Source organism: Felis catus, chromosome B4 (genome assembly GCF_018350175.1).
Source record: "Felis catus isolate Fca126 chromosome B4, F.catus_Fca126_mat1.0, whole genome shotgun sequence".
NCBI lineage: Eukaryota > Metazoa > Chordata > Mammalia > Carnivora > Felidae > Felis > Felis catus.
In genome coordinates this window covers 133,591,851-133,619,469 of record NC_058374.1, presented here as the reverse complement: position 1 = coordinate 133,619,469, position 27,619 = coordinate 133,591,851, and the positions used below count along the sequence as shown (strand labels likewise).

Genomic DNA, 27,619 nt, shown 5'->3' with positions numbered 1-27,619 from the left:
ACATTTTAATAATAAAAAAAAAAATTCATGGTATCCAGTATCCCCAGTATGTCTGGTGTATAACATAAATAAGTTCTCAAGACTACAGATACATTGATAGGAGCTGCTTTCTCTTTGGTGGTCCATACTAGAGAAGGAAGTAGATAGAATGCCTGATCAGAGCCCAATGAGTTAACTCCTTTTACCAGACCTAGCAGTTTCAAACATCCCAAGATTCACACAGGAGGAATAATAAACTTTCTACAAGAATTGAGATGTCTTATGGTTCCACGCTTTCCAAGACTGCTTGCTACATTGAACTGTATTTAGAATTTGGTTTCAAGGATTGTCTCCTATTCTCCAACAGGTTGGGCTCTTTACTCCCGACTATCTTTGATTGTACACGGTCAGAGCCGACTCAGCCTCTTTTCTCTTGCAACATTCCGGTTCCTGACAACTAGGTAGTCTGGCTTCTGATTGAGCTGAAGGGGCGGGGTGAGAATCACTCACTCATAGTCGCTTCAATCCTGGGCCCAAACTGGCCTCAAACTCTCAACAATGCCTATGTGTTTCAATGGTGTCTCTTGGGGCAACAAATACCTAAGTCACTCTTCCTCCTCAAAGGGGTATTGGAAGCACTGACAAACTTTCTCCCACAGGATTGAGTGCTCAGACATTCCTTCACCCTCAAAGTCTTCTTTGGAGGTTGGCTCTCAAGTTTCTCTCTGTTCCTCAGACTGGGTTTCCACAATTGAACATAATGCCACGTGGTGGAACCGTAAGACTACAGTGGCTTTTCTGGACACTATACTACTACTAACACATCCTAAATGATCTCACTGGCAACCACTTCTGGTTCATACTGAGTTTAAGCTTAACTTACATGTATCTTAGTTTTTTCTTCTTAGTTTTCACCATATCATTTCAGTCTATTCAGGTTGGATAAAATCTTAGTTATCTTACCAAATGCATGTATTGATTAATTGTCCTAGTTTCGTGTTGTTCGAAAGTCTGATAAATACACTTTCTTCATTTTCATCTACGCTCAGTGTGTAGAATGAGACAGGGCTAAGGATAGAGGCCTGTGGACTAATCCCAGTGCTCTCCTTCCAGGTGGGGGGACAGTCCTAACGCTCCTTTTTTGGCTAAGGCTGGTTCAATCACCTATCAAACTGTGTAACCAGGATTAAAGATTGTCAAATGTCCTGATGAAATCAATAGACCCAATTAGCATTTCCCTGATATATAAACCTTATCATGAGCTCAAATACAACTTGAGCAGAGTAAGCTTGAGAATGTCCTAGAACTCCAGATTTCATTACTTATTCTGGCCAAACCAAGCTGGATGCCAAAGCTATCTAACCATACTGAATCAGAGTCCATGGTGAATCACAGTCCAGGTTATTTTGCTAGACACAGATGAAATTTACCTTCAGAAGAGTGGAATAGGAATTTGCTGACTCCCTCACAATCACGTGAGCATGTAAAACAACTTAGACTAGTTAGATGATGTGCCTGAAAGAACAAACTATGAACAACTACAGGTTGTGTTGCTGTAGAAAACAGAGTCCAATTCAACGTAATTTATTCCTGCATCGTAAACGCTGAGAAATGTGAAAGCGCCACACCAACAAGAAAGTGCTGTATCGATTTCAGGTAATACGTCCTAAGGTAAAATAAGGCACTAAACTAATGGTTTCCATGACTTGGCAATAAAAGTTAACAAAGCCAATCACTTCTTGTTTAATTCTTTTCCAACGCTACAGACATAGTTCTGCTTTCACCTTCATTACGCTTTCATATGGTTTCAGCAGGGGATATACTTCCTCTTCCAAGAATCTCTGCACCTGCCAAAAAGAAAAGCAAATGTAAGACAAAAGAAAATGTAAAGATGGAAGTTTTGCTAACGCTTTTTTCAAAGTCTGTTTATATCACTGAGACTTAATTTAATAAAGCTTTTACTCCACCACTGAGTATATCTTCACTGCCTGTCAGAAATCTCTCCCTAGACAGAGGCAGCTCAACCCACCATGCCTACATGTTTCCCCACAAACGAGCCCAGCCTGTCCTTTCAGTTGGTCTCATCATCGTCCACCCAGTACCCAAGCTGAAATCATCACGGCTTCTTCTCTCATCTTCATTCAACCTGCCAAGGCTCTAACTTCCTGAAGAGCCCTCCAATCTCTCCCTTCATCTGCATCTACCACTGCCTTGGCTCAACGTCCTCATCATCTACTGCTTGGCCCCCTGCAGCAGCTTCCTTACTGGTCTCCAACCTCCAGTTTAAGTCTCTCAAATCCAAAACACCAGTGTGATCTGAGGAGAAATGACAAACTCTTGTCTGTCTCCAACTTTAAATCCTGTAACTACTTCTGGGTACTTGCTACTCCAGCAACAATCAAATGATTGTAGTTTCTCTCCCATGTTGGATATCTATCTACTTGCCAACTCCTACTTTTCCCTAAGATTCAGCTCAGATGTCAAGTCTTCCAAGAGTCTTTCCCAACCTCTCCTATTCTCCTTTGTGATCCCTAAAAAGAATATGCTTCCCTCAACTTCTACAGGTACTGCTTGGTATTATAATGAATGACCTTTTTATAAGCCTTTACCACTAAGTTTTGAGCTCCCTGAAGATGAGAATTATCTTTAAAGCCCCAGAATGAAAGCACAGTACCTGAATACATACTGAGCACCCAGTTTGCACTCGTAAATGTTTTTGAATTAGCTCTTGCAGTCTCCAAAAGGCCAAGGGGAAAAATGATAAACATTTACTGAATACCTACCATGCGTCAAGCACTGTGCTAGGCCTTTTAATTCACATAACCACCACCTCATGAGATGTATATATTTTTTTAAAGTTTATTTAATTATTCTGAGAGAGAAAGGGAGAGAACATGTGTGTGTGCAAGCGGGGAAGGGGCAGAGGAAGGAGAGAATCCCAAGCAGGCTCCATGCTGTCAGCCCAATGCAGGGACCTACTACGTTAACCATGAAATCATGACCTGAGGTGGACACTCAAACCGAATGAGCCACTCAGGCACCCTGAGATGCATATTCTGTCAGCCAATGAAAGCCAGAAGTCAGGAATGAACCTGACTGATCTGAGGGTAAAACCCAATCTTTGTCCATTATACCACATGCTCCAAACCAAAAGAGAATTCAGAGAAATCCACAGGGGGAAATAAGGCAGTTCAATACAACCAAACCTTCATATTTTAGCCTGCTCTGAATTCTTTCTGCCTAGCCTCATTTTTATCAGACTTCTTATTTTATAAGAAACATTAAAGACTGTATTCCAGGTTCTGTGGCCCAGCAGTGTAAAAAGAGGGCATTTGGGGAAGCTTCTAGTGCCACAGAAGTGTTCTGGTGCTTACCTGTTGAGATGCACGACCTGTAAAAGAAGAAGGATCCAGCAGACGGTCCAACTGGGAATGAATGGGACTGAAGTAGGCATCAGCCTGGATTCGCTCTATGAGGTCATTGTCACCTCCCTCCTGTTTGACCACAGCAGCTGCCTGCTGGGAAAGCACTCTAATTTTCTCATGGCAATCCTAGGAAGACAGTGGGGTATTGTTGATTCACTTACTAACAGGGCATCTGATCATCATAACCATCATCCAATACCACAACTGTGCTGTCTATCTATGGCTGGTACACAAAGCCCACCCACCCACTCCCCACCCAGGCTGAGGAAGTTCCCCTCACAGTCTAATTCCATCAAGATCTCAACCCTCCGAACATAACCTAGGATGTACCTGAAGTAAATGCCCATCTTGTGCTGGCTTTTTTTTTAGTTTATTTATTTTGAGAGAGATAGAGAGAGCAAGCAAGGGAGGGGCAGAGAGAGAGGGGACAGAGGATCCGAAGCAGGCTCTGTGCTGACAGCAGTGAGCCCGATGCGGGATTTGAACTCATGAACTGTGAGATCATGACTTGAGCCAAAATCAGATGCTTAACTGACTGAGCCGCCCAAGTGACTCTTGTGCTGGCTCCTCTAACAGCTCGTGAACCATGTGCTCTGTCGTGCCCACTTCCCATCATTTCCTATTACAAATTCAGACCTTATTCCTTTGCTAAGAGTGGACCTTTCCTACAAGTGATAAAGTGATTCACTTTTAACAAACCAAGTTCACCGTAATCACCCTCCAGGGATGAGCCTGCTCTATGGCAGAATATGGTCACTGTTCTGTACCAATACCATGACTGAGGGCAGATGACAGAAATGCTTTCATTCTTAAGGGAGGAGAGGAGGACTAAAGGTGCCCTTTCAATTTATCCAGGAGCATAAGGGGTTAACAAACCTGGCGGTTACCCCCAGCTTTCACCATGGCCATGATGATGTTCTCTGTGGCCATGAAAGGCAGCTCTTGCCGAATGCGCCGTTCAATTACCTAGAAGAATGAACGAAGGGCTAAGATGCCTCACAGTTACAAAGTCATACACATAGTAAGAGATCAACTGTGACCAGCAAAATACAGAGAAGGACATGAACTACCATATCTATGAAGACAGAGGGTAGAATGGATCGATTCAATCTGCATTTCAGCTTTCTTTCTAATTTAAAGTATTATTTTCATTTAAAAAAGGAAAAGCAATTTAAATACACTTTTAAAAGTTGCTTCATTGGAAAGATTTATAAAACCTCAACTTTGTTAAATTTCAGTGCCCCACCTCAAGAGCCAAGTATATAATGGGAACGAACCATCTGCCTCAGGTACCTAAAAACAGGCAAAGGAAACAGTCTACTCTGCCAGTCACACCAAGCTGATGATTCATGAAGCTCATGAACAGTTTAAGCCAATTCAAAGTATTTCCTTTTCTCTTTTTTATAAACGTTGTCTATGGATTCCAGAGTTAGTTCTCTAGAGCCACGTCACAACCTGAAGAATGAGCTCTGGTTAGGAACAACTCCTACTGGACTAGAATGCAGATCACCAAACATACTCCAGAGCAGAAGATTATACTCACCCTCCCACATTCCAACCCCCACCCCAATATTTTGCTTTTTAATTGAGGCTTACTTTGGGGTACACCACCAATCCTTCAGAAATGTTCTGCAGCGTATTCAATATAGTATCTGCGGTGAGAAACGCCTCGGCCAAACAGATACGTCTAGAAAACAAATAGCCGTTCAGTTATCTCTTTAAGCAAATATCAATTTCAGTGAAATATAGGGTGTGTCCCAAGAAGCTGCCGTACTGACTTCTCATGCTACGTGTACTACTTGGACAACTTCCTTTAATCTCATGACTTTGGCTCTACCCCCAATATCCTGATGACTCTCAAATCCATCACCCCTTGTCCAGACCACCTGCCTAAAAGCCGGCTCACATACCAAACTGGAGAAGCTCTACCTGGTTGGTCTGTAGGTACCTCAAACCCAAAACTGGATGCAGTCACTTCTCCATTGCCTCCTGCTTACCATCTCAAACCTACTCTTCTTCTCCCTGTGGCTCCCATCTTCAGTAAATGGCACTTGTACCCCATCACCGATCTTAACACTCACTCCTATCAGCCACCAAGGCCGGCCAATCTGCCAGATTTTATACCCACATGCTTCTTCTCTAATCACATGAGCACCGTGCCAGTATGGACTTCAATTTTTAAAAATAGCCTCCTAACTTGTCCTGACCAGATCCATATCCCCTTAAAACTGGTTCTCCAAATTGTTGCAGGGTGTTTTAGCAGGCACATATGATTAGGTCACACCCTGCTGAAAAATATTTACTGGCTGACTTCTGAATGGGTTCACATGTCTTATTTTCATAAATGCCTTATTCCCTGGATTACACACAGATCCCAGAGAACTAGCTTAACTATATATCCTTTTCCACTCAAATTCTAATACAATGCAAGCAAACCAGAATAATGTGACTCTGCTTTAAATAAGTATATACACAGGGGTGCCTGGCTGGCTCAGCTGGTGGAGCACGTGACTCTGGGATCTCAGGGTTATAAGTCTGAGCCCCATGTTGGGTATAGAGATTATTTAAAAATAAAATCTTTAGGGACACCTGGGTGGCTCAGTCGATTAAGCATCTGACTTCAGCTCAGGGCACAATCTCATGGTTCATGGGTTCAGGCCCCACATCAGGCTCTTTGCTGTCAGTGCAGAGGCTGCTTTGGATCCTCTGTCTGCCCCTCCCCTGCTCACACTCTCCCTATCTCTCAAAAATAAATAAACATAAAGAAATTTTTTTAATAAATAAAAATTTTAAGTAAGCAGAAAACCATGTGCATGTTGGTACCTTATTCACAGCTACAAATTACTTCTGACCCATCTCATACCGAACCACCATATAATTGTGGCAAGACGTCACAGCTGACACCTTACCTACCTCCAGCACAGTAACTGAACTTTTCAGGGCCTACAGAGACCATCACATACTAGCTGTGATCCATAATCATGTTTTACCTCATTGCTTGTCACACAGACTTTACTCTCCCGTGCTACCTACTAGTAACTCCCTCTTCTTTCTCCTGCCTTTATGCTTGTATATATGCTTCCAATCCTATCTTAAAGGTCTTTTAAAAATGCCTAGATTTCTTGGGGCGCCTGGGTGGCGCAGTCGGTTAAGCGTCCGACTTCAGCCAGGTCACGATCTCGCGGTCCGTGAGTTCGAGCCCCGCGTCGGGCTCTGGGCTGATGGCTCGGAGCCTGGAGCCTGTTTCCGATTCTGTGTCCCCCTCTCTCTCTGCCCCTCCCCCGTTCATGCTCTGTCTCTCTCTGTCCTAAAAATAAATAAACGTTGAAAAAAAAAATTAAAAAAAAAAAATGCCTAGATTTCTTGAGTCTTAAAGCATTACCTCCTCTGTGAAGCCTTTCCTGACCCCCACACCTAGACTTCCCCTTAGCTCACACAGAGCGTATCTCATACACACTCTGTTCCTACACTCATCATACTGTTCTTTATATGTTCTTGCCTCCCTGCTAGACTCCATGCTCTGTGGGGACAAGGAGGAAATGCACAGGTGCTCAAAACATCCTTCTGCTTCCAGGCTCCTCTCTGGTCCTCCCCACAACTCACTGTACATGGCATCCCCTTTTACTGACCGATTGGCACTATCATCCAGCGTGCGCTCGAACCACTGCACAGATGCCGTCTGCAGCGGGTCGACGATGAGGGTCATGAGGTGACGGGCAAGGCTACAGCAGCGCTCGGAGCGCATAGGGTTCCGCTTGTATGGCATCGCACTTGAGCCTGCCACGTACAAGGACGAGAAGCAAAGGCAGAGAGACTTCAGAGGACAATGAGTGCCCAGGCACGCTGCTGGGCAAGCTGTCAACACCTGCCCACGGGCCCCCTGGCATTTCTGTGGTGCTCCCAGGTCTCCACACAACACTCACCAATCTGCTGTTTTTCAAAGGGTTCCTCCATCTCCTTGAGGTTTGCCAGGAGTCGTATGTCGGTACAAATCTGGGGGGAAAGGGCCACAACGATGTGCAGAACTCTGGGAGTAGGGCCTAGGCTGATGGAGGTGAGCTCACCTCCCCAACAGATCCTGGAGAGTATCTCATTCAGACTTCTCCAGGCTCCTGAAGAGCAGGGATAACAAGTAAAGGAGCATGGAAACACTTCTGTGAAACACGGCTGCAGACATCACGGAAAGACGACGCCAGATGAACTTTAATGAGAACGCAGAATCCAGTCCTGTCCTTTAAGACACCTTAAGAGGCTTCACCCACAGGCCCCAGATGGTGAAAAATGAAGTCTGACATCTCTTGAGAGATGCGACTGAACAAAGCTCTGAGGCCAATTCCTTCTGTTTGTGCAAAGCTCTCATCCCAGCCCCACAAACTGCTGCCACCACTCACCTTGTGCACGGATGCCCCCAAGCTAGCCAGCACAGACAGCACCTCAATATCCACTTTTCGTGTATAGGTCTGCCCTGTGATGATGAAAGCCCTAGAAATAAATTGAAAAGAGCCGTACATAAAAATATTTCAAAATGTGACTATGTCAAACAAATGAGCAACAACCGACCCTGAGCAAAAGCTTGGTCTCACTGGTATACTGAGTCACCCGGAGCCCAGATGACCTCACTGATAATCTGCTCCTGGAACAAATTGTTCTTCCACCCTTTTTACTAACACCCATGCCCCAGAAGGAAGGGTGGTCCTGTGCACCCGTGTCCTCACAGCCCGATGGAAATGCCTGCAAGAAGGAGCCATGGTGGAGCCTGGCAGCCCTCAAGGGAAATGGTCAGATTTAGATGAATCCATCGGAGACCTCAACATGGGTAAGACTATTTCCTTCTTCCTTATAGATTATCAGAAAACAGAATCTAGACTATACAAAAATAAAACCCAGGTGTTAAAAGGAAATGGGTAGGGATGTCTGAGTGGCTCAGTCGGTTAAGCGTCCGACTTTGGCTCAGGTCATGATTTCACAGTTCGTGAGTTCCAGCCCTGCGTCAGGCTCTGTGCTGACAGCTCGGAGCCTGGGGTCTCTTCAGATTCTGTGTCTCCTTCCCTCTGTGCCCTTCCCCTGCACGTGCTCCGTCTCTCAAAAATAAAACAAACATTTAAAAAAAAAACAAAAGAAAAAAGGAAACGGGTAGAAGAACAAAGGAAGAAAAAGGGTCAAATTTAGAGGTACACTGAACACGGGCCTTCCATCACTTAACAGGGAAGCCAACACCTTTCCCACTTACCTACCTTTTAAATCCTGCCTTTTCTGTCACTATCTTGTCAAGCTGCTCTACCTTGGAAGAAAAAGACATCCTTATAAAAATCCAGGTGTGACCAGTATGAGAATATCTCAATGTCCTGCCCTGATTTCGACCCTTGGTGCCCCTTTCGATCCAAAGACTCCACTCATCCCAGGATCCATCTCTCCACCCATCCTAGAAGTCAGCTCTGTCCTTGGTGCCCGCACCACTGAGCTTCCATGTCCCCTTGCTGCTCTCAGAATACCTTCTGGTCATCTCCCTCAAAGAGCTGCAGGAAGCTGGCCTGAGTGCCTGTGGTGCCTTTCACTCCCCGGAAGCGCAGGTCATCTCGGACACGCTTCAAATTCTGGAGGTCCATGCAAAGATCCTGAATCCAGAGACAGCAACGTTTCCCAACTGTGGTCAGCTGAGCAGGCCTGAAAATGATCCAAAGAGGACACACACAAGTCTCAAACCAAAGACTTACTTCATAAAAGCTTCACTCCCTCTTCAAACAACTACTGCTACCCCTGGAAAGAGGAAGAATTCAGGTAAGAGACAGAGAGACCTGTCTCTTACCAGAGTGAAGAAGTGTGAGCAAGTGAGCAATAGTTATGATTCAATGTCATTTACAAATATTCAATGATTATGAAACTAAGATCTCCTAACATAGCTCTTTCTTTATCATCAAGAGGCAATATATGGGCCGGGACAACGCCTGTTTTGTTTGTCCCCAGGCTTTGGCAAGTCAAATATACTCATGTAACAAACATTTGCCAAATAGCTAATGTGTTCTTGGTTTTGAAAATACCATGAACAAGGAGCACCTGGCTGGCTCAGTCAGTTGGGCAGCCGACTCTTGATCTCGGCCCAGGTCAAGACCTCATGGTGGTGGAATCGAGCCCCACACTGGGTTCTGCACTGAGCATGGCGCCTGCTTGGGATTCTCCCTCTCCCACCCATGCTCTGTCTCTCAAAATAAACAAACATAAAAACAACAACAACAAACAAAGCAGACAAGGTTCCTGTCCAATGGAGCTCGCGTTGTAGTGGAAACAAGTAAACAAAGTGACCGTTGATTTTTTTTATCAGAAATATGAAAAAATAAAATGATGAGGACACTGGAGAATGCCACTCTAGACTGGCGGTAAAGGAAGGCCTTTATGAGGAGACAAGGTTTGATAAGAAGCAGCCATGCTGTGGACAACAACCCTAAAACATACATAACCCAAGGACTCTTAACCTAACAGCTAATGGCTTTGCTCCCCGTCCAAAGTCTAAATCAATTTATTGCCGGTCTGTTTCTGAACATAAAGCATAATAATGAGAACAAACTGCAATGATGTTGGAGTTTTGTTTTTTTTTTTAATATTTATAATGTTTATTTTGAGAAAGAGAGACAGAGTGCAAGCGGGGAGGGGCAGAGAGAGAGGGAGACATAGAATCTGAAGCAGGCTCCAGGCTCTGAGCTGTCAGCACAGAACCCAACGTGGGGCTCGAACTCACAAACCGTTAGATCATGACCTGAGCCAAAGTTGGACACTTAACCAACTGAGCCACCCAGGCGCCCTGATGGGGAGTTCCAATAAATGACCTAGCTCATTCCAAATGGATTCTCTCTCCTATCAGGCTAACAGTATGAACCGTGAGCAAACATGAAGGCACATCACCAGACGATATATCCCCAAATTAATTTCATGGTAGTTTTCTAGCTAACTCTTGCTAACAGATTACTGGTACAAGCAAAGAAATGAATGGATGGACTTGCACGGATCTGTTCACAGCAACACTGTACACAATAGCCACAAAGTGGAGACAACCCAAATGTCTACCAAACTAAAGAATGGACAAACAAAACTTGGTATATCCACCATTTTGGCTACAAAAAGAAATGAATGTGCTACATGCCACAATATGGATGAACACTGAAAACACTAAGCGAATGAAGCCAGTCATAACAAGATAAATATTTTATGATTGCATTCAAATAAAATGTCCAGAGGAGTGCCTGGCTGGCTCAGTCAGTTCAGTGTCCGACTTCAACTCAGGTCATGATCTCATGTCATGGTTCAAGGATTCGAGTCCTGCATGAGGTTCTCTGCTGTCAGTGCGGAGCCCGCTTCGGATCTCTGTCTCCCTGTCTCTCTGCCCCTTGCCACCCCCTCCTCTAGCTCTCAAAAAAGAAACACTAAAAAGACATTTTAAATAAAATATCCAGAAGAGACAAATCCATAGACAGAAAATAGATCAGTGATGGCAAGGGGCTAGGTAAGGGGGGAATGGTAATAACTAAATGGGTATGGGTTTTCTGAAGGGTGATGGAAATATTCTGAAATTATATACTGGTGACTGTAAATAAATCTGTAAGTATACTAAAAATCTGTAAATATACTAAAAACCACTAAGTGTACACTTTTTTTTAACGTTTATTTATTTTTGAGACAGAGAGAGACAGAGCATGAACAGGGAAGGGGCAGAGAGAGAGAGGGAGACACAGAATCTGAGGCAGGCTCCAGGCTCTGAGCTGTCAGCACAGAGCCCAATGCGGGGCTCGAACTCACGGACTGCGAGATCACGACCTGAGCCGAAGTTGGACGCTTAACTGACTGAGCCACCCAGGCGCCCCACTAAGTGTACACTTAAAAAGGGTGAGTTTTATGGTATGTGAACTGTATCTCAATAAAGCTGCTTTTTTTTTTTAAGTAGGCACTATACCCAACGTGGGCCTTGAACTCACAACCCTGAGACCAAGAGTCACATGCTCTACTGACTGAGCCAGCCAGGTGCCCCAAAGCTGCTTCCCTTTGACTGCAGGAACTGACCCACACTGATGTGATCTCATGCACCAATACCATTTTCTGAGTGCTTAATGCCTGCTAACCGTGGCAGCAGATACCTCTCTCGTCACACTACCCCCAGAGGAATACTGGGAGGCCCACAACTCTCCAGTACTCACAGGAGAGGGAGAGGAGTCGTGACTCAGGTAATGCTAGGGAGCCAGCACGAGGCAACATTTGTCATGGCCAGCCCCAACACACCTTGCACTGACTCCTCATGAACAATTTCTTCAGGTTTCTGCGACAAGTGCAGGCCCTAACTTTAAGGAAGATTAGACTCAACAGATTTTCCTCAATGTTAGGAGACAGTATCTTCATCGCCATAGCAATATCCCACCAAGATGTAAGGCAGATGCTAACACACCACTACTCAAATATCATCACTTGAAACCCGCTACTAGCATTCCAAAATGACATTATCTGCTTTGAAAAGGATTTTATTTGGTAATTATAAAAACACTTGAACATTTTACACATCAAAAATACAAAATAGCGGGGCGCCTGGGTGGCTCAGTCGGTCGAGCGCCCGACTTCAGCTCAGGTCACGATCTCGCGGTCCGTGAGTTCGAGCCCCGCGTCAGGCTCTGGGCTGATGGCCCAGAGCCTGGAGCCTGCTTCTGATTCTGTGTCTCCCTCTCTCTCTGCCCCTCCCCCGTTCATGCTCTGTCTCTCTCTGTCTCAAAAATAAATAAATGTTAAAAAAAAAAAATTAAAAAAAATACAAAATAGGGAAAAATTTAATTATCCTATTACCTCATAAACCAGAGTAATTAATATTTACATCTTGGTGTAATTTCTTCCAATCTTTGTACAATTCATATGCTGTCTTTATCCCAAAACAGTAACCTACGCACATTTCCACAATATGAGTCTTATAAGCAGCATTTTAACGGCTACATGTTATTCAAGCCTATGAATATACTATATCTCATTTAATTCTTCTCTTATTGTGGACACCTAGATTGTTTCCAGTGCTTACTATCATAACCAATATTTTAACAAAGATCTTTGCACGTAAGACTTTTTGCATAATTTAGATTACTTACTTCAGTAGGAGTCTCAAAAACAGAATTACTAAATCAATGAGCATGAATACTTTCAAACGCTCTTGATCCGTATTTCCCAATGTTCCCCAAATGAACTCTCACCAGTATAGCTTTTTATTTATTTATTTATTTATTTTCAACGTTTATTTATTTTTGGGACAGAGAGAGACAGAGCATGAACGGGGGAGGGGCAGAGAGAGAGGGAGACACAGAATCGGAAACAGGCTCCAGGCTCTGAGCCATCAGCCCAGAGCCTGACGTGGGGCTCGAACTCACGGACCGCGAGATCGTGACCTGGCTGAAGTCGGACGCTTAACCGACTGCGCCACCCAGGCGCCCCATCACCAGTATAGCTTTTAAGGTAGGGACCAGGTTCATTCCTCATAAGCATCCTAAGTTATTTGCTTAAACTATTTTTTTAAGTGTTTATCCATTTTTGAGAAAGAGACAGAGACAGAACCGTGGAGTAAGGCCAGAAAGAAAGGGAGACACAGAATCTGAAGCAGGCTCCAGGCTGTCAGCACAGAGCCCAACATGGGGCTTGAACTCATGAACCACGAGATCATGACCTGAGCTGAAGTTGGACGCTTAACTGACTGAGCCACCCAGGCACCCCTTAAACTATGTTTTGAGTTTCTTCACCTCCAGCTTCCGTGGAGAAGGGAAACTGAAGGAAGAAATGAAAGCCAAATGCATACCAACAAGCCCAAATCCCGAGAAGTAATCACATCACTTACTGGAAATGTGTGAAACCTAAGGTAGGAAGGCTGGCTCGTTCCTTAGCAAAGTCAGCAAGCCGAGAGATCACTCTGGCAAGCTGTAAGAAAGACCATGTGATAGAAACAGGGTGAGTTCAGGGTAAGCTCGTTATATAATCAGGAACTAAACTTTCAGACAATTTAATATAAAATTAGATCTCCAGCCTGTGGAAGGCAGAGACATTATCTTTTTATCTTTGTATCCCAAAATGCCTTGAAGATTTAAGAGCAACCAATGTTTGATAAGTGAGTTGACTATCTAAAAAGTCATGAACTTATTCTGCACAATTTTAAGACCACTAACATGCTCATGCAGGGAAAACAGGACAAAATCATGAATCTGACCCAATGTCAACAACATGCTGCTGGTTAACTGCCTTTATTAAAAGACTACGTTTTGTTTTTTAAAGGTATTTATTTATTTTGAGAGACAGCACATGAGCACAGGCAGTGGAGGGGCAGAGACAGAATCCCAAATAGGCTCCACACCATCAGCACAGAGCCCAACATGAGGCTCGATCTCATGAACTCTGAGATCATGACCTGAGTTGAAACCAAGAGCCGGACACTTAACCGACTGAGCCACCCAAGGGCCCCAAAAGGCTAGATTTTAAAAAGGATTCACTTAGAGCATTTTAACTCAAAAAGACAATTCGTTCTACAGATGAGATATAGGATCATTCACCTGACTAAAGAATAATCTATTTATATTCACATTGCACTGATTTATTCGTAAGTGGTGCCCATCTCCTATCATGGGGAATCCAGGGCTGGCAGGAAACTTCTGCCAATTCCTTACCTTTGGCAAAAGCAGGTCAAATGCATTTCTGAGAATAATCAGGTCCTGCAAAGGAAAATGCAGTGGTCTCACATCAAACAGCTTTGCCCAAACAATATTATTACACAATACTTTTTGGCCATCACCACTGGGTTTCTCAGCTAGCCACCTACCTCACTATTAGCAACCCTCTGTGCAATTCAGAAGATGCTAACAGAAGTTGTTCTTTTCAGATTACTATTTTAAAAGCACATCAACCTAGAGAGCAGTACTTCTGGGATCTCTAAGGAACAAAACCTTTATACTCCTAAAGGCCAATTTATGTGGTAACTAAAATGACGGGAAAACAGTTACGGGCAAACCTTCATCCTGAATATTGTGAAGATGTCCAGGTCAACAAGCTTTCTATCTTTCCAAAAGGAGTGCCTGAGTATCTGAGAAGCTTCCATGGGGCACATTCCATTAGCCTTCTGTCCTTTTTCCACATCTACCATTGCTAACAACAACAAAAAAGACATGAACCAGAACATCAAGGTTTAGGAAATTTAAAGCTGTTCTTGAGGAAAATAAGGGATGTGTTTCAGGCAACTCCAATACAAATTGCTGAGCCCAACTTATACAATACAGTGGGTATTCAAAAAAAAGTGTATTCCCCCATGAGAAAGGATTGTTCTTCTTCTATTATGTGAGCAATACACATACAGGTGCCTTTTATTAGGTACCACTTGAGACTGAAAGCATTTGGGGCAACTTAAAAATTAGTGGCTTCTTTCTGAATTGGAAGTGTATCTGGAATCAAACTTCCGGTCCCACGGGCGCAGCATGATTAAGAGGACAGCTCTGGAGCCATTCTCCCTGGGCTTGATTCTTATCTAGCTGTGTGACATTAGGCAAGTTCTTCAACTTCTCTTTAAGTATCCTCATCTGTCGAGACAGGGATCATAAAGCTAGATCCCAAAGACTACATATTCTGATTCCATTTCTATGACATTACCAGAAAAGGCAAAACTACAGAGAAAGAAAGCAGATCGACGGTTGTTTGGGTTGGAAAGCAGGAGCGGGAAGTGACTGCACACGGGTACGAGAACTTTTCAGAGTGAGGGATGTGTTGTAAAACTGGAGCATAGTGAAGGTTGAACTGCATAAATTTACTAAAACTCATTGAACCACACATTTAAAATGGGTAAATTTATGGCATGTAAACTGCACCTCAAAAAGCTGTTTAAAAATGGAGATAAAAGGACCTTTTTCACGGTTCTTGTGAAGAATACAAGAAGTCATACACACAGAGTGCTCAGAATAGTGCCAAGCACTTGGTAAATTCTTAGGAAAATTATTACTTTTCATGAAAGATATTACTTTTTTATGTTTGAGGATAAGCTGCTTCTGCTAATTAAGTTTCACGTAAGAATCATAATGTAATTCTTTCTTTTCAGACGTTACAGCAGAGTTATAAAGGACTTCGGAAAGAAAATTACCTTGCCGCTAAAACGCTAAGACCTTGGCTTATGCCCAAACAGCCAATGCAGAAACCGTATCTGCAGGTCTTATTTTATGGAGGTCATGAGAGGCTTACAGTTTAGATTGGAAGGATAACAAAAGCAGAAAATTCCTCAGTGTTAAGATACCCCTAAAACTAAAGATTTATGGAGTCACTTCCTATAACTAGACAAAAATCAAATAAAATTTATAAATCCATTATGAAGACCGAGTCCTAAGTGGAAACAAAACACAGGTTCCTACTGTATTATCTCCAACATAGCAGGAGGTGGCTCCAAGGTGAATTATAGCAGCAGCTTTGGGGCAGCAGTGGCCAAACGTGTGCACGTGAGCCATCACATCATGTCGTAACTGTTTCTCTTCCTCAGCTGCCATCTTGAAGTCGATGTTGTCCAGGTTTGATTTCATCTCCTGGATTTGTTCATCTGTGATAGGCAAACCCAACGTCTGCAGAACAGGCAAAACAAAATACCTCAAGCGTCACAATGACTTGAAGTGACACCGAGAAATACATTGGTTCATGTTAGCATTTATGTCCCACCTCCCAATTCTTTTTTTTTTTAATTTTGTTTTTTTAATGTTTGTATTTATTTTTGAGACATAAGAGAGACAGAGCATTGAGCGGGTAAGGGGCAGAGAGAGAGGGAGACAGAATCTGAAGTAGGCTCTAGGTTCCGAGCCGTCAGCACAGAGCCTGACGCAGGGCTCGAACTATCAACCACGAGATCATGACCTAAGCCAAAGTCAGATGCTCATCCGACTGAGGCACCCAGGCGCCCCCCACCTCCCAATTCTTAAATTAAGATTTGGGGCAACTAAAAGAACATGGGTGGGGAAGGGCAAGGTTTTCTTAATGAATCATGGTAAGTTACATTCTACGTAAATACCAAAATATACAACAATGTACATTTTGCATATTTCAACAACGTAATTCTGATCTTTGTTCCCTCTGCCCTTGTATCTCTTCCTGGCTCACACAGTCTGGTCTTTGGGCTCAAATGTTACCTCCTCAAAGAGGTCTTTCCTGATGCCAATGTGAAATATTCTTCTTATGTGTCACTCTTCTATTCCTTTAGCCTAAATTTATTTAGAGCACTTATCACCACATGACATTTCTTACAAATGCATTAGCCTGTCCCTCCCCCTACAATGTATACTCCACAAGAGAAGAGCCTTGTTGTATTTATTGCTTACCCCTTAGTGCTTGGCATGTAAGTGCCCCAGGTGTGGGATCCAGGCCACAGCTTTACATTTGACCCAGACAGATTTACTTCAAGAAATGAAAATTAAGAATGTTGTAAGTGGTTTTGCCAACAAATTACGTACAGCAAATTCAGTAAAACAAAGCCTTTGCAGGATATTATTGAGAAAATAAACACATCAACAGCTTACATTCATCCACCACTGGAAAAGTCAGGCCGGCAAAGAGCAGCTTGCAGCCCAGGCAGCTCAGACCCCTGGATCCAAGAGCTAAACATATAGACTGGTGAAATTTATTCAAACGTCACTTGAAATTCCCAAGTCCTGGCCTTGGGAAGGATCTTGCGTCTTAGACCTGTCTTGTCCGAGATGGTGGCTACTTGCCAGATGTGGCTATTTACATCTAAAATGGTTAAAGTGGGGCACCTGGGTGACTCAGTCAGTTGGGCTTCTGAGTTCGGCTCAGGTCATAATCTGGCAGGTTCGCGCTCCACGTCGGGCTTGGAGCTGATTGATAACTGGGAGCCTGGGGCCTACTTCAGATTCTACTCTCCCCCTCTCTCTGCCCCTCCCCCACTCACGCTGGGTCTCTGTCTCAAAAATAAACACTAAAAAAAATTGTTTTTAAATAATAATAAATTTTAAAAAAGAATAAAAAGGTAAAAAGTAAAAATGCAGTTTCTTGGTCACACTAGCCACATTTCAAAAGCTCAGTAGCCACACTGAGCAAAACTGCCTCGAAGTGTCTGTTAGCCAGTAGATAGGACACCTCAGGCCTCCTTCCAAAGCAAAGCAACAGGGGCAGTGTGGCCAAACTGCTTCTTATCCCCAAGCAATGCATCTTGTCAAAATTCATCCCCCACTCTTGCTTTTCTGCATTCCTCCTAATCTTTAAAAAAAAATTTTTAATGTTTATTTTTGAAGGAGAGAGAGACAGACTGTGAGTGGGGGAGGGGCAGAGAGAGAGAGAGACAGACAGACAGAATCTGAGGCAGGCTCCAGGCTGAGCTGTCAGCACAGAGCCTGACGCAGGGCTCGAACCCACAAACCGTGAGATCATGACCTAAGCCGAAGTCGGACGCTCAACCGACTAAGCCACCGAGGCACCCCTCTCCTAATCTCTTATTCCTCAAATTTTTGTCTTAACTACTAAATTATTACATAGTTCCTGCTAATTTTAAAAATTTTTTAATGTTTACTTTTGAGAGAGAGACAGAGTGTGAGCGGGAGAGGGGCAGAGAAAGAGGGAGACACAGAATCTGAAGCAGGCTCCAGGCTCTGAGCTGTCAGCACAGAACCTGATGTGGGGCTCGAACCCATGAACCGTGAAATCATGACCTGAGCTGATGTCGGATGCTTAACCAACTGAGCCACCCGGGCACCCCTAGTTTATTTTAATTTTGACACCCTACAAGATAATCCAAACGCAGGAGATTATACCCACGTTGTATGCATTTCAGGCAATGTGCACACTGGCCAGAGGAAAGAACACATATTCAGACTCTACATTTCAATTCCAGCTTCATTTACTAGCTGCGGTGATCCTGAAAGTCTGTTTTTTTTTGTTTTTTCAACTTAAAAAAAAAATGTGTATTTATTCGTGACAGGCAGAGTGTGAGTGGAGGAGGGGCAGAGAGAGAGAGAGAGAGAGAGAGAGAGAGAGAGAGAGAGAGAGAGAGGGAGATACAAAATCTGAAGCAGGCTCCAGGTTCTGAGCTGTCAGCAGAGCCCAATCCGGGGCTGGAACTCACGAACCGTGAGATCATGACCTGAGCCAAAGCCGGACACTTAACCTACTGAGCCACCCAGGTGCCCCATTCTGCAAAGTCTTTGAATGCCACTACCCTCATCTATATAACGGAGTATCATATGAAATGGAAAAGAGTACATAACAGTACATGATAAATGACCACACACTACTGATGTCCCATTATTGTCTGAGCCAATAGTTTATGAAGTCTCTCTGTGCCTCCATTCCATCACCGGTAAAACATCTGTAAGATAGTTACAGTACAGTGTTATTTTGAGGATTCATGAGGTATTAATATGCCAAGTCTTAAGAGAGTGTCTTGGCAGGCGTGATAAACGTGTCTATTATTATGTCATTTACTTTTTTTGAGCAGGCATGATAGGAGTGTCTGTTGTTATGTCACTTAATTTTCTTGAGCACACTGATGGGGAGGGGGAAAATCTAGGAAGCGTTCCCTGTTTGGGGAGTTCCTCTGTACTTGGGTCCCAGGCACATACTGTTTGTTTCCCTGTTTACTGATGCCATTTGAGAAGGCATTGCCATCTGGCTTGTGGCATTTTCCTCCGAAACTTTATAGCTCTCTGGATCACTTTCAGTTTTCTTCAACTCCTCTGGGAAGGCCGCTCTGGAGCTATTTCTGACAGCGTTGGGCCGAACAGCGCTATATGCAGCTCTTAAAAGAGACACCAGAAAACCCATCTGATAACCCCCTACCCCGATTCTCCCTCCCTAGAGGGAAAGTGCAGTAGAGTGGAGCAAAAACAGTGGCCTAGGAAACATGAATTTTGTAGGGACAGTCCTGCCATTAACCACACTGAGGCATTGTGAAAGATAAGGTGGCTAAGCTCTCACGCTCTGCATTGAACCCAGGTTCACACCCCGGGTACGCTATTAATGGTTCGGAGCAAATAACGCGCTTGGCTATCACCGAGGCTTGATTTCTCCCGTATAATGTGGGGAAAGCACCACCTAGTTTGCAAAGTTTCTATGGGTTAAACGGGAAAAGAAATCAGCACAACAGCACGTAACAAGGGCTCAGGGTCCGTGTTAAGCAGTGTATCCCTGCAGGAATGGCCAAGATAAATCCCTAAAATGACAGCGTGCCTTTCTCGCCGCCTCCTCCGCCTCTAACCCTCCGTGACTCAAAACAAAGGAGGCAACAGGTGTCGGCTCCCGGGCTTCCTGCCCTGACCTTCCTGGGGCCACAGCTCCTCAGAAAAGGGACACCCGGCCGAAAATAGCGGGGCAGCTGCTCCCGGGGGCCAAGCCCAGGCGCGACGCCGAGCCCCGCACGTGCTGGGGCGGGCCCGGCCCCTCATCCCGGTGGCCCATTACCTGCTCGGCCTCCGCCAGCCACAGCCAGAGCTGCCGCCATGTCCGGAATTTGTACCTGTCGCTAAACACGAAGCACATCTCCGGGCTGGCGTAACGGGAGGCAAGCGGCGAGCGGTAGCTGTCGTGCCCGCAGGCCGCCTGCTGTCCCCCACGATCGCCTCCCTCCGCCATCCCGGTCACGCCTCACCACCAGGTCAGGGCAGAGCCAGCGAGGGCGGGAGCGGAAGCCCGGGGACGGGACTTCCTCCACGCGGGGCGGAACTTCCTCCACTTGGTCTCGCCCCCGGGCTTCCGGGGAACCGGAGCCTTCAGGGTTGTCGGGTTTCCGCTGCTTGATGTTGAGTTTTGTCAAGTTTATCTTCGGGTACAAGAAACGTCATTAGCGCCTCATAAGTTCCTGAGCCGCTGTGTGCCTCAGTGTCCCCATTTGAAGAAAGGTACATTAAGACCAGCCTTTAAGATTGCCGTGAGGTTAGAGTGTTAGATCGATGCCTGGGACGCTCAGAAACCCGTGTATTTGCCATTATTAGTTATGGTTGTCGCCCACCCCAGCTTCACCGCCACTGCGTATCTGGCACCGCACGCAGTTCTGAGGAGGAATGAGCGTTTGTTGAGTTCCAAGTGAGCCCCTCGCACGGAACTGCAGTAAAAACGGATTTCAGCCAGTGCTGGAACTGAGACTCCCAGAAGCCGAGTGTCTTGCTGAGGGTCACCAACTAGCCACCCGACTTTAGATTTTGCACTTAGTCGCTACGCTGTATAGTTCCCAGCCCACTCCATGCTCGGTCACACCACGACTTGATAAAGGCATTCCCAGCGACCACCTGTCCTGGAACACCTCTGTTTTCTCAGTACCTCCTACTTAATCAGTCTAGAAAATGTTCCCTAATGATCCCACTCTTTTCTCTGGTTGACCAATAAAAATAACAACCTCTAACATCTGTGAAGGGCTTATTAGGTACCAGGCACTCGTTTTTTACACGTGGTCTCATTTCACCCTGAGGATCCGAGTGCCTGGAGCAGTATTAGATGAAATAATACAAGTAAAAGGGCGCCTGGTTGGCTCCGGATTTGTACGTTTGAGCCCTACATTGCGTATAGAGATTACTCAAAAATAAAATCTTAAAAAAAAAATACAGGTAAAGCTCTTGATGCAATGCACAGAGTAATGCTCAATAAGTGGTGGCCATTATTATGATCCCCATTTTGCAGGTAGCAAAACAAAGGCGTGGGTCGGGTGATTGTCTTGGGATTGTTCATGTGGAAGGGGGAAAGAAGGCTAGGAGTTACATGCAGGCAGATAGGCTTCAGACACCTGGTTCTTAGCTCCAAATGTTCCCCTTCCTTGATGCTACAGTAGCAGGCATTATGCCGCTCTGAAATAACCAATTTTGAGTTCCTCAGAAGAAGGAGACCTCCCCGGGGAATTCCGCTTTGAATTTCCAGCTTGTTTGCTGAGGTGAACTCCGCTTTGCCAGTAACCATGATACTTCAGGGATGTTAAAAGTTGCTGATTAGGGGGTGCCTGGGCTGGCCCAGCCAGTATGCGACTCTTGATTTCAGGGTCATGAGTTCAAGCCCCACTTTAAGTGCAGAGCTTACTTAAAAAAAAAAAACAAAAACAAAAACCAACAAAAAAACCAAGTTGCTGATTAGATCCCAAGGCTTCAAGATCGTGCTTTGGACAACAATTTCTTTTCCTGTCACCTTTCCATTTCTGCTTTCATTTATTCACAGATTCACTCACAGCCCTATGGAACACACTTCTGCGATCTCCTAGATGATGAATGACCTGACTTCTTACAGGCCTCTCATAACTCTCACCAGAGTTCAGTGTTTTCTGCTTTCCCAACTAATGGCAAACTTGGTGGGGGCAGAGATCATGTCTGTCTTGGTCACCGTGTCCCTGGCACCTAGCACAGAATCTAGCATAGTGTAGGTGCTCAGTAAATGTTTCCTGGATGAATGAATGCTGCCAAAAGGAGTCTAGCACAGAGAGAGAAATGGGCCCATAGTAGCCAAGATGCAAGTGAGATCCTGACACCGCACATCCTCTTTTCCCACGCCTCACATTTCTTCAGTGTCCTCATCCCATGGATCTTTCATGGCTCCACCTGGACTCCAGAATTAGCAGCCAGAAAGGACTGCAGCACCGATGCAGAATACCTCGGCCATCAGAGAAGCCCATCAGTTGGGATCCTGGGCTCATCACTCAGGTCTTGTACGCACGCCCCTCTTGAGCTGCAGAGGCTTGGTGTTGAGGAGAGCGGGCGGACGATTCTGGGAAGATGAAGAACTTACTTCCTGGAACTTCCCACTCTTTGCAGAGTGTGTCAGTGTGGCCACCGCTTTGATGCGCAGTGACCAGTTTACTATCCTCACCTTCCACTGTGACTCGTGAATACAACCATCTCACTCCTGCCTCTGCTTCACTCCACTGTCACTCCTCCTCCTCCACATAGGAGTTGCTGCCTCCAGTCTTCCAGATCCTCATTCAGGAAAGGATCTTGCTCTTTTGATTATTTTATGTTGAATCTTTTTAAAAAATTTCTTTATTTAAAAAAAATTTTTTTTAACGTTTATTTATTTTTGAGACAGAGAGAGACAGAGCATGAATGGGGGGAGGGTCAGAGAGAGAGGGAGACACAGAATCGGAAGCAGGCTCCAGGCTCCGAGCTGTCAGCACAGAGCCCGACACGGGGCTCGAACTCGTGAACCACGAGATCATGACCTGAGCCGAAGTCGGACACTTAACTGACTGAGCCACCCAGGCGCCCCAAAAAATTTCTTTATTTTTAGAGAGAGGGAGAGGCTATCCCAGGTAGGCTCCTCGCTGTCAGTGCAGAGCCCTACGTGAGGCTTGATCCCATGAACCTTGGGATCATGACCTGAGCCAAGAGTCAGACATTTAACTGACTGAGCCACCCAGGGGCCCATTATGTTGAATCTTTAATCTCTCCTGTATTGCCTCCCCTCTTCTGATTTAAAAAGAAAACGCACAGGTCTCTTCCGCTATAGAAACATCTCTACTTGCTCTGTTACCTCCATAACCTACCTCTCTTTCTGGCTGCCTCTTTAAAAAAATTTTTTTTAATGTTTATTTATTTTTGAGAGGCAGAGCACAAGTGGGGGAGGGACAGAGAGAGAGGGAGACACAGAATCTGAAGCAGGCTCCAGGCTCTGAGCTGTCAGCACAGAGCCTGATACGGGGCTCGAACTCACAGACCGTGAGATCGTGCCCTAAGCCGATCTTGATCTTCAAAACCCACCTAGACACTTCCAGCTGGTTATCACTATTCCCAAAATGACATCTCTAGGTCAGGAGTCATACTTATATCTCTCTTGTGCCCTAACTCTAGGGAAAGGTCTTCTGATGATTTCATTTTCTTTTATATCTGTCCTTCTTATTTTTTAAATATTTTTTAAAAATATTTTATTTTTTTAAAGAATATATTTTTAAATTTATTTATTTTTGAGAGAGACAGAGAGTTGGGGGGGGGCAGAGAGAGGAGGAGAGAATCTCAAGCAAGCTCCCCACTGTCAGTGTGGAGCCCAATGTGGGGTTCGAACTCATGAACCGTGAGATCATGATCTGAGCCGAAATCAAGAGCTGGATGCTTAACTGACTGAGCCATCCAGGCACCCCTAACAGTTTTATTTTTAAGTAATCTCTACACCCAGCATGGGGCTCGAACTTACAACCCCAAGATCAAGAGTTGCTCGCTCCACCAACTTAAGCCAGCCAGGTGCCCCTCTGTCCTTCTTGCTTAAACAATTATTTTAAAATGTTATTTATCTTTCGGATAGAGAACACCAGCAGGGCAGAGAGAGAGGGAGACAGAGGATTCGAAGCGGGCTCCACACTGACAGCAGCAAGCCTGATGTGGGGCTTGAACTCCTGAACCGTGAGATCATGACCAGAGCTTAAGTTGGACGCTCAACCAACTGAGCCCCCCAGGCGCCCCAAACAAATTCTTGATGTAATGTCCTGTTACCCATCAGGATCATTCATTCCACAAAGGTGCATACTGTGTACGAGGCATTGGAATATAGTGGGCAGCTGATGAGGCTGGAGAGAAGGACAAAGGTGAGAAGAGAGGAAGCTAAATTTGGAGAAGTGGATGGAAGCCAGACCATGTGACCCCTTGTTGGAAATAAGGATAGTTTAAAATCACTAAAAGGCTTTAGACTGGATGTAGAGTGACTTCCTCAAATTTGTGTTTTGAAAATATGCTATCAGTTATGTATGGAATGGATTGGGGGCAAGGAAGCTGGGGTGAATGACAAGTAAGAAGCCAGTTGGGCTACTGCTGTGGACCAGATGAGACCTAGGGTTATAGGAGATCTAGCTTGGACAAGAGAAGTGCAGAGGAAATGAAGAAAGGGAAGAGATTAAGAGGTGCACTCAGTCCATCTTAGTGATGGATTAGTTATGGGGAGTAAGGGATGGGGCAGAGTCAAGGATGCTCCTAGGTCTCTGGGTTTTATCACTGAATGGATGGTAACGCCATATACCATGGTGCCAGAGGAGGGGCAAGCAGGCAGGATGGTCTTATGTTATGGATGCATTGAGTTTGCAGTGCCGTTAAGCTATTCAAGTGTTCTGACACGTTGAGTAGATGATCATACGTACAGGTCTGGAGCCCAATGGTATGGGCTGGAAATATAAATTTAAGTCATTAACATATAGATGGTAATTAAAGCCGTAGGAGTTTTGGGCCCTGGAGCTGATGAACAACACGTAAAAGAATCTTGCCTTGGGGCACCTGGCTGGCACACGGGGTACAGTGTGCAAAGCTTGATCTCAGGGTTGAGTTCAAGCCCTATGTTGGGTGTGGAGCCTACTTAAAAAAAAAAAAAAGAATTCTACCTTTTGAGTGGTGCTTACATTGCAGTGAGGGAGATGGATAATAAAGAATAAGCAAGACAGTTTTAGAAAGTGGTACATTTTTGGAAGAAAATATAGCAGGACAAGAGCATAGGGTAGCTTAGGGTTGGGGGGGTGGTGACAGGTATTTTTTTTTTTTCTATTTATTTAAGTAATCTCTATATCCAACACAGGGCTCGAACTCACAACCCTGAAATCAAGGGTCACATGCTCTACTGACTGAACCAGCCAGGTGCCCTCTGATGACAGCTATTTTTGAAAGGATCATCCGGTTAAGGCCTCATGTTTGACCAGAGACTACACAATGGTGCGGGGACAAGAGCATCCCCAGCAGTGGAAAAGTAAATACGATGGCCTTAAGGTGGGCGTAGGTTTGGTGTGATGAACAGGGGTAGTCTAAGATTGAGATTGGGAGAATCATAGGGAACGAGACTGAGTAGAGGGTTTGTGTGCTGTGGTATAGAGTTTAATTTTAATTTTAAGGAGAAACCCTGGGAGGGTAGCGACATGAACAAACAGAGAAGCCTGGGGTGGAGCTAAGCGGAGGGTGACAGCCAGGGGTTGCTGCAGTGATGGCCAGATCCTAGTTGGTGTGGGAAGATGTGGATCTCGTGTGGATGCACGTTTAGCACACAGCCGAAGGGCTTCCTGACAGCTAAGCAAGTGATGTGAAGAAGCTGGGGGTTTGAGCCACTAGGTGGACAGTGGTGCCATTTACTAAGATGGTTAAGACCAGGGAAGAAGATGTGAGTAGGAAGGTGGAGGGATTTGTCTATTAGACTGGGAAGTAGACAGGCAGGAAGTCAGGTGGATAGACAGGATATTAGAAGGGCCAGGGTTGGAGATATAATTTGGGCACGATGGGGACATGTGTCATATTGAAAAACACAGGGCTGATCGATCTCATATAGGAGGAGCAACGTGACTAGATAGCAAAATTTAGGAGTGGGCCTGAGCCCAGGGGCACTGCAAAATTTAGACCTCAAAGGAAAAAGGGGACCAAGAAAGAAGGCCAGTGGGGAGGACACCACCTAGGATGTTGACATAGAGAACAAGGCGGGGCTTGGGCTTGAGCACTGATGAAACCAACTTTTCCTGGCCAGGCAAAAGAGGCTGAGGGAGGTGGAGGAGGGAAAGGACCACGTTAGAGCGACGAAGGAAATCCAGGAGCTGTGGTATCAGGAGGTAAATGGCTGCGTCCGTTGGACGAGGGAGGATGTTAGTGACCTTAGAGCCAGCTCTCTTCAGGAACGATAGAGGCAGAGGCCTAGGAGGGGGAGGAGAGAAAATGTCTCGAGAAGAAAAATGGGGCAGGGGCAGGGGCTGGAACGTGGGCCCACAGGAGGATGTGTGTGTACAATGGCACGGACTTGAGTGCGCTGACCGGCGGGGGCTCAGCTGAACAGCGCCCCCAAGAGGGGGCAGGAAGGGGCAGGGTCCCAAACACTGGAGGCAGCGGCACTTGAAGGGGAAGGAAGCACCTCTCTCTGATTATAGTTTGGAAGCAGGAATTTGGGGGATTCTTCTGACACCCCTGATTTTCTTTCTCCACGTATTAGGACGCTCGCTGCTTGGTGTCAAGGTTTCACTGCTGGTTGGTTACAGTAGATTTACAGGAGTCCTTATTTGGCCTGTAATGACTTTTTTTCTGAGCAGTGCTGCTCTTGTGTACTGGCAGAAAATAGAGAGTCAGGTTTCTAAAGTGGGGATTTTGTCACATGGGTGTCAAAACAGGAGGGGCGAGGGGAATTTAGAGACGTTAGCAACCACGCTAGTGAAATTGTGGGCTACAACACCTAAACTGGATTAGGAAGGGAGAAAAAAGAGAGGGCTGGCGGGATGGAAGAGAATAAATAGTCAGTGTCCTGGAGTTTTAAAATTCATCAGAGAGGAGGAGTGGGAACCAGTTGGGAGGACAGGAGGTTAAGGTCAAGGACACTGAAATTACTGGTTCTGGAGGGGAGCAGTTTTGGGGGAGTATGGGAGTGTGTGGCTGGACTGGAGGAAGGCAGGTAGAAGGCTGGCCGTTAGGGTGGATTTTCCCTGTGGCACTGAAGTCACCTAAGGTGATGGGAGGGCACGTAGGCGTGAGGAGGGCCGAGTCAGAGGCTAAAGTCTGAACCACCACCATTCTACAATGTGCCACCCGTCCCCCCACCCTTAGCCGTCTATGCATTTTTTAAATACCCGAACTTTAAAGTCAAGTCTTTTGGTGATACAGGTCCTCATAGTTTTTGCAATGATCTTTTTTCCTCAGAAAATAGCACTTGCTTGGAATAGGCAGGCCCTCGAGGTGTTCGCCAGCACCTCATCTCACACTTGCTGCATTTACTTATTTTATGAAACAAGAATTGGATGGCATATGGCCTACCACTTTGTACAACAGACTCCTTAGGGACGCGTTGTCGGAAATCTAGGTGTTTCTCAGCAGAGGACATTCTGGCATGCTAACTTTGGAATCCTACCTGGGTTCTATTATGTGATTGAGACAAGTTTCAGTCAAATGAGCGAATGTACGTGGCCCACTTAGAGCGGTGCCCAACTTACAGTAAGCAATCAGTGTTCCCTATTATTAGCTAATTAAATGATTCTGAACCGTTCTCCTCATGCACTGGGTTCGCCGCCATCTGTGTGGCACAGCATTCTGAGAATTAAGTCAGACAACAGTACCTGGGAATTAGAAAGCATTCGTTTCCTCCCATTCCTCCCCTTTGCTATTCTAAGAGGTGCTTCAAGGCCACAGAGCTAACAGGTCTGTGTTTTAGCAGCTAAAATAACCATAAATAAGAAACTGCTGAGATGGGGCAAAGCGTCTGAGCCATGTGACAGCACTCAGGGCAGGGTGGCGAGGCCCTGAGCGGCGAGTGGGCTGGGTCTCGGCCCCGGGTGCAGCGTG

The 27,619-nt window shown here is 45.3% G+C and overlaps 1 protein-coding gene across 7 annotated transcripts; it reads right to left on the bottom strand.

Annotated features, from left to right (window-relative positions):
* Positions 1-1,547: 1,547 nt before the first annotated feature.
* On the bottom strand, positions 1,548-20,058 carry ADSL (adenylosuccinate lyase). Of its 7 annotated transcripts, none has more exons than XM_006934069.5 (14): positions 19,891-20,031; positions 16,745-16,820; positions 15,794-15,997; positions 14,072-14,116; positions 13,252-13,331; positions 8,897-9,068; positions 8,639-8,685; positions 7,796-7,886; positions 7,328-7,397; positions 7,034-7,181; positions 5,001-5,091; positions 4,281-4,370; positions 3,354-3,530; positions 1,548-1,826 (listed from the first exon to the last, which is right to left on the bottom strand). In XM_006934069.5, the coding sequence occupies exons 3-14, from the start codon at positions 15,956-15,958 to the stop codon at positions 1,740-1,742; spliced, it is 1,263 nt and encodes a 420-aa protein (XP_006934131.3). In that variant the 5' UTR covers positions 15,959-15,997; positions 16,745-16,820; positions 19,891-20,031; the 3' UTR covers positions 1,548-1,739. The 7 variants fall into 7 exon arrangements, with proteins under 7 accessions (XP_006934131.3, XP_006934129.3, XP_006934130.3 ...); XM_006934067.5 differs by having other exon boundaries at positions 19,836-19,972; XM_006934068.5 differs by lacking the exon at positions 19,891-20,031 and adding an exon at positions 16,943-17,026.
* Positions 20,059-27,619: the final 7,561 nt, after the last annotated feature.

What these genes read in the sequence shown, in the direction of transcription:
- ADSL (XM_003989280.6), bottom strand. Translation starts at nt 20,006, where the DNA reads ATGGCGGAGGGAGGCGATCGTGGGGGACAGCAGGCGGCCTGCGGGCAC. An exon ending in CTGGATGATAGTGCCAATCG is followed by an intron (nt 5,092 to 7,033) that starts GTCAGTAAAAGG and finishes TTTGTTTTCTAG; the next exon opens with ACGTATCTGTTTGGCCGAGG. An exon ending in AAGCTGGGGGTAACCGCCAG is followed by an intron (nt 3,531 to 4,280) that starts GTTTGTTAACCC and finishes CTGTCTTCCTAG; the next exon opens with GATTGCCATGAGAAAATTAG.